Source organism: Heterodontus francisci, chromosome 19 (assembly GCF_036365525.1).
Source record: "Heterodontus francisci isolate sHetFra1 chromosome 19, sHetFra1.hap1, whole genome shotgun sequence".
Classification (NCBI taxonomy): domain Eukaryota; kingdom Metazoa; phylum Chordata; class Chondrichthyes; order Heterodontiformes; family Heterodontidae; genus Heterodontus; species Heterodontus francisci.
Genome location: NC_090389.1, coordinates 50,389,420 through 50,402,554, shown reverse-complemented (window position 1 = coordinate 50,402,554; position 13,135 = coordinate 50,389,420). Strand labels below are relative to the sequence as shown.

General features: G+C 44.3%; 1 protein-coding gene across 5 annotated transcripts in view; it reads right to left on the bottom strand.

Moving 5' to 3' along the window:
• cadpsa (Ca2+-dependent activator protein for secretion a) overlaps nt 1-13,135 on the bottom strand; it is a 593,453-nt gene that overhangs the window by 180,379 nt on the left and 399,939 nt on the right. For all 5 annotated transcript variants that reach the window (XM_068051590.1, XM_068051591.1, XM_068051593.1 and 2 more), the window contains exons 12-13: nt 11,091-11,227; nt 2,023-2,210 (exon numbers count right to left, since the gene is read on the bottom strand). In XM_068051590.1, coding sequence (XP_067907691.1) covers nt 2,023-2,210; nt 11,091-11,227 — 325 coding nt within the window. The remainder of the gene's footprint in view (nt 1-2,022; nt 2,211-11,090; nt 11,228-13,135) is intronic.

Below are 13,135 nucleotides of genomic sequence, written 5' to 3'. Positions count from 1 at the left end.
TTATAGTAAGGGGAAGGAGGAAATTAAAGAATGGAAATAATGAAAAAAAAATTAGAGAGGAAAGAAAATATACACATATAGAGGTACCTGCTGCCACTTCTATTCACATTAGCTACTATTGTTACAATGTAAAATGTGGAGCTTTTCCTATTCACTTAACAAATGGCACTTACCTTTTTGGCTCAGGTTTTGGTTGTAACTTGGAATCCTTTCTAGAACCTTTTCTAGACTCCTTTCTGTCCTTTTTTAGGTCACTCTCTGGCTCATTTGCTGAGGGATTGAGTGATTTATCCCCCTCACCATCTACACTTGGCTGTGACACAAGTAATTCTGGAACTTTCACACTTTAAAGGATAGTTGGTTTGTAGAAAGCCAGAAACAGAACCAAGGAAGCGTGAAAGAAATAAAGAAAAATCAAAGTACAACAAACTAAAGAAACCATGGAAAAGGAATAAACAAGTGGAAAACAGAAGCCAACAAAATCACTTCTGGAACATGAGTTACAGTTATAAAAAAATTAAAATGCAACATATATCTTCTGCAAAATCATCCAGCAGATCTCTACGTGAAGTGTTGAGTAAATCTAAATGCAACTATGCTTAAATAAAAAAATGGTGGGCCTCTTAGACTATCCCACTGAAATGACATTTATCTATCATGTTGGAGTGTGTACTGCTTCTTAAAAATGTCAGCATGTGAGAGATCACCTAATTCAAATTCTTGTAATACAACCTTTCTGTTGTACTCTGCAGCCTACACTACTAACACATGTTTGTACACTTCAACACATCAGAGCTGTCTGCATACTTGCCTATAATGTGGTCTATTAGTGATATATATCGTTCCTTTTCCAGAAATGAAGGCATTTATGGGATTTGCTCCCAGCAGATGACCATTCCATACCTCAAGTGAATCTTCTACTGTTTGATTTGGGTAGTGCCATCTCTATCTAATACTTTAAATAGCATGGATAATACATACAGCTCACTTGTCTGATAAACATATTGTTTGGAAAAAAAACAAAGACAAGAGAAGGGTATTAGTGTACTAGGGCAACCTTATGGGCTGGATTTTGTTGAGCGCCCGACGTCGGGCTCCGTGGCTCGGGGGGTGGCGGATGATCGCAGCGGCAGCACCCACCCCCACCATGGAGCCATGCCAGGATTGCCAGGCCCAATCTTCCAGGCGGCTGCGAGGCTCCATGGTGGCCCCACCGCTGCTGCTCGGCGACGGGACCCAACTTTAAATATTGAAATTAACTTTCTGCATACATTTAAATCCAACTCGCCACATTCTTACCGCCAGATCCGGATCTTCATTGCGAACAGCGGCACTCATACACCTTCAATTTCCTGTCCAGGTGGCACCACCAAAGTGGGGAAGGAGGGGGATCCAAGCATTTTTAGTGTAGTGGGGGGGAGGAGTGCAGAACGGGGTCAACATTTTGAGTGTGGGTGACCTCTGCACTGCAGTTGGGGGAGAAGGGGACAACTCTGCAATTTCAGTGTATTGGTGGCGGGGGGGGGGGGGGGGGGGGGAAATGGGCCAAACATTTATTTTTAGTGTAGTGAGGGGTGGGGGCGGAAATGGGGGCAACTCTGCATTCTCTGAGCAGGGCTGGCAGCCTGTGCCAGCGCCTGTGCAGAGACAGCTGACACCATTTATGGCGTTGCCAAGGCCGCCCCTACCATGTGATTGGCCGGGGGGGGGGCGGGGGCTGCGCGAGTGGCCACCCTGCATATTTCAATGAGCCGCCTCGCTCAAGATCACGGTGGCATGCGGCTCGCACGTGCGGGCTGCCATTTATTTCACCAGCCCTATGTGTGCATGTTAAATGGAAAAATATGGGTACAACCATTGAATGGAAAAGATCCTCTTGTGTTCGCTGCAATTTATTTTCTTCTCATCTACAAATACAATAATGTCAATGTTCATCTCTCCTGCATAAGACTACTACAAACCCCAATGTTTGTTCATCACAATGATTATGGTCTCTGATATTACATTGTTATTGAACTCTACCTGTTGCCATGCACATGTGAAGCGCAGAAGGCAAAGCTGTAGTGAAGCAGGGTTGGGTCGATCATTGCTCCATTTTCTGCCCTTTCAAGCAAATCATTGAGGTAGCAGAGATGTCTGTGACAGCCTCTGGTTCCATAACGTGCACAATATTCATCCAGCACGAATACCTGGCCAGGACTAAACCAGCCCTGTGGAATAGAAAAGCAACATTTTTCAGAAAATATTTTATGAACAGATTTGATGTTATTAATGACTCTCTGGAGCATTTTTTATAATACAGATGACATGTGACTCAATAATTGGTTATAATTACAACTAATATACCATTTGAAATATCATTCGGAAACCTACATTAGAAACAGAAACATTTATTGAACAGAGCTATTATGAAAATTTCTAGCAAAATGAAATCTCTATGTTGCCTGCAAAATGTAGCACATTTTGGGGAGCACCTTGTGCTCAATAATGTGAGGGATTTGGTGCTAGGAATGGAGTAATTTATCACTTAGAGCATCAAGCACTGTAAACTCTGTTATGGCAAAGCCATTTGTAAAATAAAGCTCATTTTACTCTTTGACTTTGAGATTGTCAAATCAGTGAAAATTTGTGACAAATCGTGAGCAACTTTGTTCTGTGGGCCTGTGCTCACGAGAACCTAGATCGAGACTATCCAAACCCATTCCACCCAGAAGATTACAGCTGGCAGAGAAGAGACTTTGTGGTGTGGGGTGGCAGCCTGTGCCTGTGCTTATCCACCTTGGGATCAGCTTTCATTCCCCTTCCAGGCCCGATCTGCCAACCTGCTCAGTGCAGGAGAGAGCTGCTTTCCTGCCCCCCCCCCCCACAAAACGATGAGCTGTAGCAAAGTGCTTGTTTGTTGCCCATAACTTGCCAGATACATTCAAATGAGGCCCAAACCTGAAAATAGTTTGGGAGCCCGAAACTGGTTATAGGCTGTGGCAATCTCGTGTGGGGTAGGACATTGGGAGAACTCCCCAGCTCTTGTCCTGGGATGTTTTATGCCCACCTGAGGGGGCAAGCAGAGCTTTGGTTTAACATTTCATCTGTGGAACAGCACCTCTAACACCGTAGCACTCCCTCAGTACTGAATTGAAGCATCAGGCTAGATTATGTGCAAAGGTCTTGGGAGTGGCTCTTGAACCCATAACATTCTGCCTCAGAGGTAAGAGTGTTACCAAGGTTAACAGCTTTTCATATAGTCCATTAATGGAGAAAATTGTTCCAAAATTCTTTGCAGAAGTGCGAGGAAAAAATGGATGCTGACTTGAAAAAAGATATTGGGAGAGGTGACCAAAAGCTTGGTTCAAGAGATAGGTTTTAAGGATAGGCCTTAAAGGAAGAAAGGGAGGTGAAACTCTAAGAGGTTTAAGAAGGGAATCCCAGGTCATGGGGCCTAGGGAGCTCGAGGCAAATCCGTCAAAGATGGGAGGAAAGGAAGGGAGGATGCAGAAGAGGCCGACGTAGAGGAATGGAGAGTTTGGTGGGATGGTGTAGTGCGGAGAAGGTTGCAGAGATTCAGAGGGGGCAAGGTCATAGAGGATTTAAAAACATGAAACACAATTGGAAATTTCACACACTGGGGGGACCAGGAGTTAATATAGATCAGTGAGGGCAAGGGCGGCTGGAATAGCTGAATTTGGAGATGACAAAGGCATGGATCAGTGTTTCGGCAACGGATGGGCTGAGGTAGAGTTGGAGATAGCCAGTGTTGCAGAGGTGGAAGTTGGTAGTGACGGAATGGATATGGGGTCAGAGCCCAGCTCTGAATAGGATGTGAAGGTTGTGAACAGTCTGGTTCAGTCTGAGACAGTGAGGTGAGGGTATGCAGTTGGTGGCAGGGGTCAAAGATGATGGGTTCACTCTCTCCATTTAGCTGGAAGAAATTCTGTCTTATCCAAACTGGATGTCGGACAGGCAGTTTGACAACGCCAAGGCAGTGGAGGGACTGAAAGAAGTGGTGAGACGTAGAGTTTGGTGTCATTAGCATACACGTGGAAGCTTATGTCAGAACTCGATTTTAACTTCCGGTGGAAACACATGCCCATTTGGGAGCGATAGCAAGCAAACTTGTCCTATTTTAATGGCCAGGAAGTCAGCGAGATGTGGCTGCCGTCTTTTAAAATTGAATAGAAGAAGACCACTGCAGGAGATGTGGGCGAACAGTCCCCAGCACAAGATAGGTGGATCGGTGGAACCCGGCAGGGGAATTGCAGTTCAGGGAGGGTGGAGGGAAGAATTTGAAACATTTAACTTGCTGGACCTCTTCTAGCCCTGCCAATTTGTTGCAGGTTTGGCCTGGCGGGGAAGCCATCACTGCTCCCCAGCAGTGCTCCCCATGACTTCATTGCAGCCCGATCACCAGATCTAAAGAGGACCCCACAGGCTTGGGATGGGTGCATTATCAGATGCATGGGTGTCGGACAGGGACAAGAAAGGAGTGGGTGAGTCCCCATCTACATTTTATCTTCTCCCTCTACCCCCAACCACACTCCCTACCTAGTTTCTACCAGGCAGAGTAGCTAAAATCAAGGCACATATCTATGGATAATGTCATCAAGGAGTAGCATTTGAAGAGGAGAAAGAGTTAAGAATGGATCGTAGGAGACTGCTGAGATTACAGTGCAGTGATAGGAAGAGAAACTGTTGGTAGAGATGCTGTAGTTATGATTGGATAGGTAAGACCGGAACCAAGCAGATTAATTATAACTGGGAATGGTGGCATAATGCATTATGCTATACGACTAGTAATCCTGTCAGACCTGTGGACTAAGGATCTGGAGACATGAGTTCAAATCCCACCACAGCAGCTGGTGAAATTAAATTCAATTAATTAAATAAATCTGGAATAAAAAGCTAACATCAGTAATGGTGATGATGAAACTGCCAGATTGTGGTAAAAATCCATCTTGTTCACTAATGTTCTTTTAGGAAGGAAATCTGATGTCCTTACCCATTCTGGCCGATGTGTGAATCCAGATCCACAGCAAAGAGGTTCACTCTTAACTTGCCCTCTGAAATGGCCTAGCATACCACTCAGTTCACAAGGCAGCGGCTCACCATCAGGTTGACAAGGGCAATTAGGGATGGGTGCTGAATGCTGGCTTTGCCAATGACATTCACATCCGGTGAATGAATAAAAAAAAACTGCAGTCCCACTGAACTGGATAACAGAGGATAGGCATTGGAAGAAAGTGTGTGGCTGATCATGTCAGAGGCTTCAAATTGATCAAAGAGGAATAATACTTTACGGTCACAGTCACAGCTTTTCGTTGTTCATTTAGGGGTGTTTAGGTGCTGTGGGCGGAGTCACAAGAAGAATGGCACAGGTTTGGGATGCAACATGTTTAAGGACTTTAAGAGATGAAAGGGAGTTGGAGATGGGCAGTAGTTTGCAAGAACAGAGGATGCAAGGATGGTTTTTTTTTAGAGGAGGGGCTGATGACTTCAGTTCTAAAAGGGAGGGGGACAGTACCGGAGGAGAGAGAACCATTTAGAACATCAGTTTACGCATTAAACTTTAAAACACAAAGGGCATAGAGGGGGAAGAGTTTCTAAATTATGTCCAGGAGAATTTTCTAAATGAGTATGTTTTCTAAATGAGGAAGGAGGCATTGCTGGATCTGGTTCTGGGGAATGAGATGGGACAACTGGATGAAGTGTTAATCGGGGAACTTTTAGGGGACAGTGATCATAGTATCCTAAGGTTTAGATCAGCTATAGAAAAGGATAAGGAGCAATCCAAAGTAAAAGTAATTAAATGAGGAGGGCCAGTTTCAATGGTGTGAGAACAGATCTGGCCCAGGTCAACTTGAATCAAAAATTGGCAGGCAAAACTGTGATTCAACAATGGGTTACCTTTAAAGAGGAAATAGTTCAGGTAGAGTCGAGGTACATTCCCACGAGGGGGAATGCTAGGATAAACAAAGCCAGAGCTCCCTGGATGATGAAAGAGATAGAGAGTAAGATGAAGTAGGAAAAGGGTGTAGATGACAGATGTCAGGTTGATAATACAAGAGAGAACCAGCCTGAATATGAAAAGTTCAGAGGGGAAGTAAAAAAAGGAATAAAAGCAGCAAAGTGAGTGAACGAGAAGAGACTGGCAGCCAACATAAAAGGGAATTTAAAAGTCTTCTATAGGCATATAAATAGTAAAAGGGTAGTAAAAGGAGGAGTTGGGCTGATTAGAGACCAAAAAAAGGGATTTACACATGGAGGTAGAGGGCATGGCTGAGGTATTAAATTAATACTTTGTACCTGTCTTTACCAAGGAAAAAGATGCTTCCAAAGTCATAGTGGAAAAGGAGGTAGTTGAGACACTGGATGGACTAGAAATTGATAAAGAGGAGGTATTAGAAAGGCTGGCTGTACTTAAAATTGGTAAATTCCAGGATCGGATCAGATGCATCCAAGGATACTGAGGGAAGTAAGGGTGGAAATTGAGCAGGTACTGTCCATAATCTTCCAATCCTCCTTAGACACAGGGGTGGTGCCAGAGGACTGAAGAATTGCAAATGTTGCAACCTTGTTCAAAAGAGGGTGTAAGGATAAACCCAGAAACTATGGGCCAGTCAGTTTAACCTCAGTGGTGGGGAATCTTTTAGAAATGATAGGCTGAATTTTAATCGTGTCCTGCACTCCACGGCAGTGCATTTTCAACTTGGTGGCCTTCCGACACGGAAGTGCCGCCAAGAAGCCCAATACGATATTACGCGCGGGGGCTCATTTAAATAGAGGGGGCGGAGCGGCTGCCCCCGATGACGTAGAGAGGGTGACTGCCATGTCCATGGCAACGCCATCCGGCGCCACCGCGCAGGCGCCATTTTTAAAGGGCTTTAACCCCTGAGATAAAGTTTTAATTTTTAAAGGCAAAATAATCAGCATTTTTATTAAACAGGTAATAAAGATATGCAGGCCCTTCCCCAACACCCCAATGGTCATTTCAATTCCCCAAAATAACAAAAACATACATTTTTCCCTACCTGAACTTTACGCCCCAACCTTCTAACATTTGGCCTATAACCCCATTCCCACCATCCCCACATCCAATAAAAATTGATTTCCCCACTCCTGCCCTGAAAATTTTATTCCTCCCTCCTCCCAACCAGGTTCTCGCCTCGGAACTCCATGCAGAGTTCTGAAGGCACGCAAAGGACGAAATATTGGCATGGGACCGCCGCCACCTACGGGTAAGTTTATTTGCATCTCATTTGGTACAATTTGCATATATATATGAAGGGCCTGCCGCCAGGCGGCCGGCGGGCGATGGGCAGCACCGAGGTCTCCTCGCCACCGGTAATATGTGGTGGGACCTTCTCGACATCGCGGGTCAAGGTGGGCCTCTCTCCGCAGAATTTTACTGGCCCCCGCGCCACCACCCGCAGCGTCAAGGGGCCGGTAAAATTCAGCTTGATAATCCGGGACAAAATTAACAGTCACTTGGACAAATGTGAATTAATTAAGGAAGCCAGCATGGATTTGGTGAGGACAAATAATGTTTGACTGATTTGATTGAGTTTTTTGATGAGGTAACAGAGATGGTTGATGAGGGTAATGCAATTGATATGGTGTACATGGACTTAAAAAAGGCATTTGAAGTGCCACATAACAGGCTTACCAGCAAATTTGAAGCCTGTGGAATAAAAAAGACAGTATCAGCATGGATATGAAGTTGGCTGAGTGACAGGAGAGAGTAGTGCTGAACAGTTGTTTTTTTGGACTGGAGGAAGGTATATAGTGGGGTTCCCCAGGGTTTGTATTAGGGCCATTGCTTTTCTTGATCAATATTAATGACTTGGGGCAGGACTTTGTCCTTTGTGTCAGGACCCCAAGGTTAGAAGCAAATTGGGGGGGTGGGGTCAAACCCCACAAAGTGGGCTGGATTTTGTCACGCCAGCGGGGCGAAAAGGTGAGAGGAACCCTGCCTTGGCTTTTCAGAGCCCCCTCCTGGCACAATCTACAGGCGCTCAGGCACTTAAATGCCCAGTGCTGGGATCCTTGTCCCTTTAAAAATGGAGATCCTGCCGCCAAGAGCTGCCGGCCAATCAGAGGGCCAGCAGCTCAGTAGTATCGGCAGCGCCACCGAGAGTGGTGGCCACTGCTGGTACTGCAGAGGCCTCAGACCTAGGCCCGGTGGTGTGGTCTGGACCCAAGGTGAGTGAGGCGGGGTTGCCGGTGCCAGGCAGGCAGGCCCCGGTGAGGGTGGGCGTTTAGGGGGAGGGGTGTTAACATAGGTTGAGTTTTTTCTGGCGGGGGCCCTCTGTGGGCCATAGATTGCCCAAGGACGAGGCCTTCCCCCAAGCCCTCAGGGAAATTGCCTTGTTTTACTGGGAAACTTCCCAATGTGACAGAGGCCACTCCCTGTTGCTGGTTAAATCCCAGCAGCAACAGGAAGAGGCTAGTAATAGGCCACTTAAGGGCCTCAAGTGGCCTCTGGGTGTGAAGGCTATCTTCAGCCTATCCTGCCCTTGACAAAATCATATTGCGATGGGGAGGTGACAGGCCATCTGCCCCTCACCTCTCGTCGCAATTCTATGCCCCCCCCCCCGCCTATGAACCCGTCCCTGGGGGGCCCATAAAATTCAGCCCTCTGTGAGGAGCTGTCACCCGGCAGTGTTTTTTCCCGAATTGGCCAGTTAATGGTCATAGGGTTGGCTCACTATCCAATTAAGGACAGTGAGTGGACTCTCAAAGCTGGAGTGCCAATAGAAGGATAGGAGGTCCTCCAGCACTGAAGAAGCAGCAGGCTGCCTTTTCAGGTAAGAGAGAGGGAGGACACCTCAAGATGGTGACGCTCTTTCTCCAACTTGTTAAACTTTAAAATAAAAAATAGACTCAGCAGCCGGGCAACCATTGTGGAGGGGGAACCCATGCACAGGGCGACCTACAGCTGCAGCTGAAGCCAGGCTGGTGGGGAGGGCCTCAAAGACGGCCTGGAGCACTAGACTCCCGGTTTGCTGCCAGAAGGCTGCCTCTAGGGAGCTGACCCAGTCCCCAGTGCCTCGAGGGGCCCAGAGGCTCACAGGAAAATTCCAGTCAGCCTTTGATTAGCAGCCTTTCAAGAGCCCTGCTGTCTAACATCTCACCTCCTGGAAAATGGCTCGGGGGCGGGATGGCGCTGACAAACTGGCACGCTGGCCAAAGGCTCAAATTTTCGTACCCACTGCCTCTGAGCTCACCCCCATCAGGGGCTAAAGATCCTGCCCATAGACTTGCAAGTGCAGGGACAATTTCAAAATTTTCAGATGACACAAAACTTGGAAGTATTGTGAACTGTAAGGAGGATAGTGATAGACTTCAAGAGGACATAGACAGACTAGTGGAACGTGCAGACATGTGGCAGTTGAAATTTAATGCAAAGAAGTGTGAAGTGATACATTTTGGTAGGAAGAACGAGAAAAGGCAATATAAAATAAAGGATACAATTCTAAAGGGAGTGCAAGAGCAGGGGCACCTGGGGATATATGTGCACAAATTATTGAAAGTGGCAGGGCAGCTTGAGAAAGTGGTTAAAAAGGCATATGGGATCCTGGGGTTTGTAGAGGCATAGAGTACAAAAAGCAAGGAAGTTATGGTGAACCTTTATAAAACACAGGTTCGACCTTAAATGGAGTATTGCATCCAAATGTGGGCATCACACTTTAGGAAGGATGTGAAGGCATTAGAGAGGCCACAGAATAGATTCATGAGAATGATTCCAGGGATGAGGGACTTCAGTTTCATGGATAGATTGGAGAAGCTGGGGCTGTTCTCCTTAGAGAAGGTTGAGAGGCGATTTTGTACAGGTGTTCAAAATCATGAGGGGTCTGGCAGAATAGATAGGGAGAAACTGTTCTCATGGGCAGAAGGGTCAAGAACTAGAGAACACTGATTTAAGGTGCTTGGCAAAAAAATCAAAAGCAACAGGAGGGAAAATTTTTTACACAATGGATATTTAAGATCTGGAATGCACTGCCTGAGTGTGGTGGAGGCAGATCCAATTGTGGCTTTCAAAAGGGAATTGGGTAATTATCTGAAGAGAAAATATTTTCAGGGCTACGGGGAAAAGGCAGGGGTAGTGGGACTAGTTGAGTTGCTCTTGCAAAGAGCCAACACAGACACGACGGGCCAAAAGACCTCCTTCTTTGCTGTACCCATTCCATGATTCTATGATTTCTTAAGAAATAATTTGCTACTTTATAATAATATATGATCATGATTTAAGCAAAGATATAGGGTTGGAACTTCTTTAACTTCACTCCCTACAGTGACATAGCAGGACTTCCACCCGCTCCCAGTGCAGTTTCCTGTGTCAGGGTCATTATGCATTCATGGCAGACTGCCACTGCAGGAACTGAGAGGTGGAGGGGGTCAGGTCTTGTTAAATTGACAGAAGTACCCTGAAGACTGCAGCAAATTGTCTACTAAAGTTCATTGCCAAGCCAGAGGTTTTTAGCTAGTGAGAAATCAGAGAAAAACAGAGGGAGAGAGGCAGCATTACTAGGCACCTCCCTCAATCAGGAGACATCTAGGCCTTCCAGCCGCTAGCCTGGAGTGCCCCAGGCTTTACCTGCTGGTCCTGGGGAACTGTGGTACAAGTGGTGGATGGGAAGTACATGAGCTGGCAACGTGGGTCCTGCCTCCCTGCTGGTTTTTGCATGTAGCAGGCAGGGAAGAGCGGCTCATGGCTGTCCCGGCAGGGGTGAGGAAGAGATTTGAAATCCGGGTGGAGAGGCGGTGGCATGTGCCTGATTTTGCACTCTATTTCCACCACTATCCTTCCCAACCTGTGTGGGATAAAGAAGGAAAATTCAAGCCTAATTTAAACTAAGAGATTTACAACAAAAATGAATGGCTACAGTTTCACGAAACAGAACTGAAATCTCCTAAAGAGTAACTGAGTACATTTGTGCTGCCAGTAAGTTGATACATATAATTTCAGTTGTTCCACTTCAGTGTATACATTTTGGTCCTTTATGTCTATTTAAAATAAAACGAAAATTTGTCAGCTCAAATAACTTTCCCATCGTTTTCAAAAGCGTTATCATTTTTTACATGAGCAATATACTTGCCAAACAAGAGTAGGAATCATTAAGTCTGTGGTCCAGAGTCAGCCTTTGTAGCGTTTCAAAGAGTGTAGCGTGATCAAACGTACAAGGATTGGCAGAGATAAATTCATCCATCCCATGTTTCTGCGCTCTGTCTGCATCTGTTTACCAGGCACATATACAGAAAAAAGTATACTTAAGGAAAGACTTCAAAGATGTCAATTGAGCAAGCAAACTGAGCAGGCAAGCTCTTTAGGATTATTTATCCCCCCCCCCCCCCCCAACTACCCAGGCTTGATTCATCTCTCATTTTTTGCTTTCTAAAAACTTTTCATGCAACAGATGTATCTGGAATATTCAATTCCAGTACAACATAAATGTAAAATAAATTGCAAACTGCACAAACAACTATATCTAGCCAAGCACCATACTAAGTGTACTGATAACTAATTACCATATTTTACTGTATGATATTTTCACAATAGATTCTGCCATTCCACAGAATGCAATTCTAATTCAGATTTTATTTAATGATTGTTTTGCCATTAGGTACCGGAAAAATTAATAAAACTGATGGTTTCCAATGTTGGTCCATTTTAGTCATACCAGTTTTGTATTGAATTTTAATTGAGAATTTAAGTGAGAATATTTTATTTGAAAGAGTACATACTGTATATCACAAAACTGGGATCACAATTGTTTTACAATAGAATCCATCTTAAAACTAATGAGCTGGTGTAAAACTAAGATTAGAACCATAATATGGACCAGTCCTGTCTTGGGAAACTGTACTGAAACAGGATTTCAAACAATATTAGTGAATGTTTAAATAGGGTATCATATTTTTGTTTCTTATTTGCACTTTCAAAATTAATTATTTCGAATTATATAAAATTCCCAAATAAACTGGCAAGACATGGACATATCAATAACGTTGATGTCAAGCATCGTGAAGGGGGTAGTGTAGGGGATGTAAGAGAAATCTTCCAGTCCAGGCTGAGATACCTGAATGTTGATGTTTTTGCTCAAGTGCACCTCCTGGTGGATTGACTGAGGAGCTGCACTAACAACATCTGTGCCGGTCTATTCCATATACCTGATCAAATTTGTTAGTACGTTTATGGGGACTAACTTGTATGAAGGAGGGACAAAACAGGCGTGAAGTAACAATACAATTGACAGAAGGAAGTAATGATATCAAGTGAAATCATTTTAAATACATACAGATTACATTTTTAATGCGCAAAATTTATTGTTTATATCGAGTTAATGGCATCAATAAACCAAGAGATCATTGTCATCTTTACAACTCAAATGAGTTAGGGTATGTAAAATCATAGATGGTTAATATATGCAATGAAATTATTCACAATACTTCATTGCAGAATAAAATGGATTCATGATGGAAAACAGTCTGACACTATATCTGTGCTACTAAACAAAAAGACAGAAAGGACTGGCACAGCAAGGTTATATTCTGCTATTTGCTATGAATTAATGAAGTAGGAGCATTCATGGTTTCTTTTCAAACTGAAGCCTGTAGACACAACCACCTAGGGACTAACTAATTAATCACAACATGCATAGCTAAAATACTATAATCAGCCAAAGAAACAAAAACAGAAGCCATCCTGGGTGTGGTCAGATGCACCCTAGTCACTACTATTTTCTTGTACCTGTCAGTCAAATTAAAGACAGATTTCACCGTCAATACAGTCAGTTTCCCATTATATGGGCTTTTCTCCAAATGCAATGCAAGATTTTTTCTTTTAAATCCTTCTCCTTCTTACCACTGTCTGGTACATCCCTAGCTTTTAGCTTACATACAGGCCACAAGATTATCCACTTGCTTTTCCAAGGTAGTGATGCTTTAGTGCGAAACATAAGACAAGTGAGTTTTGATGAGTGTTATTAATGGTTAAGACTAGTATTCTGTTCAGGGAAAATCAATTCATCATGAAGCAATGTTTCATTACACAGGTAAAATAAATAAAACAATGGGGTTTGAAATGTGCTAAGTTTGCAAATTTAAAAGAACAAAATGCAATACAAGAAGTATTACTGCAGGC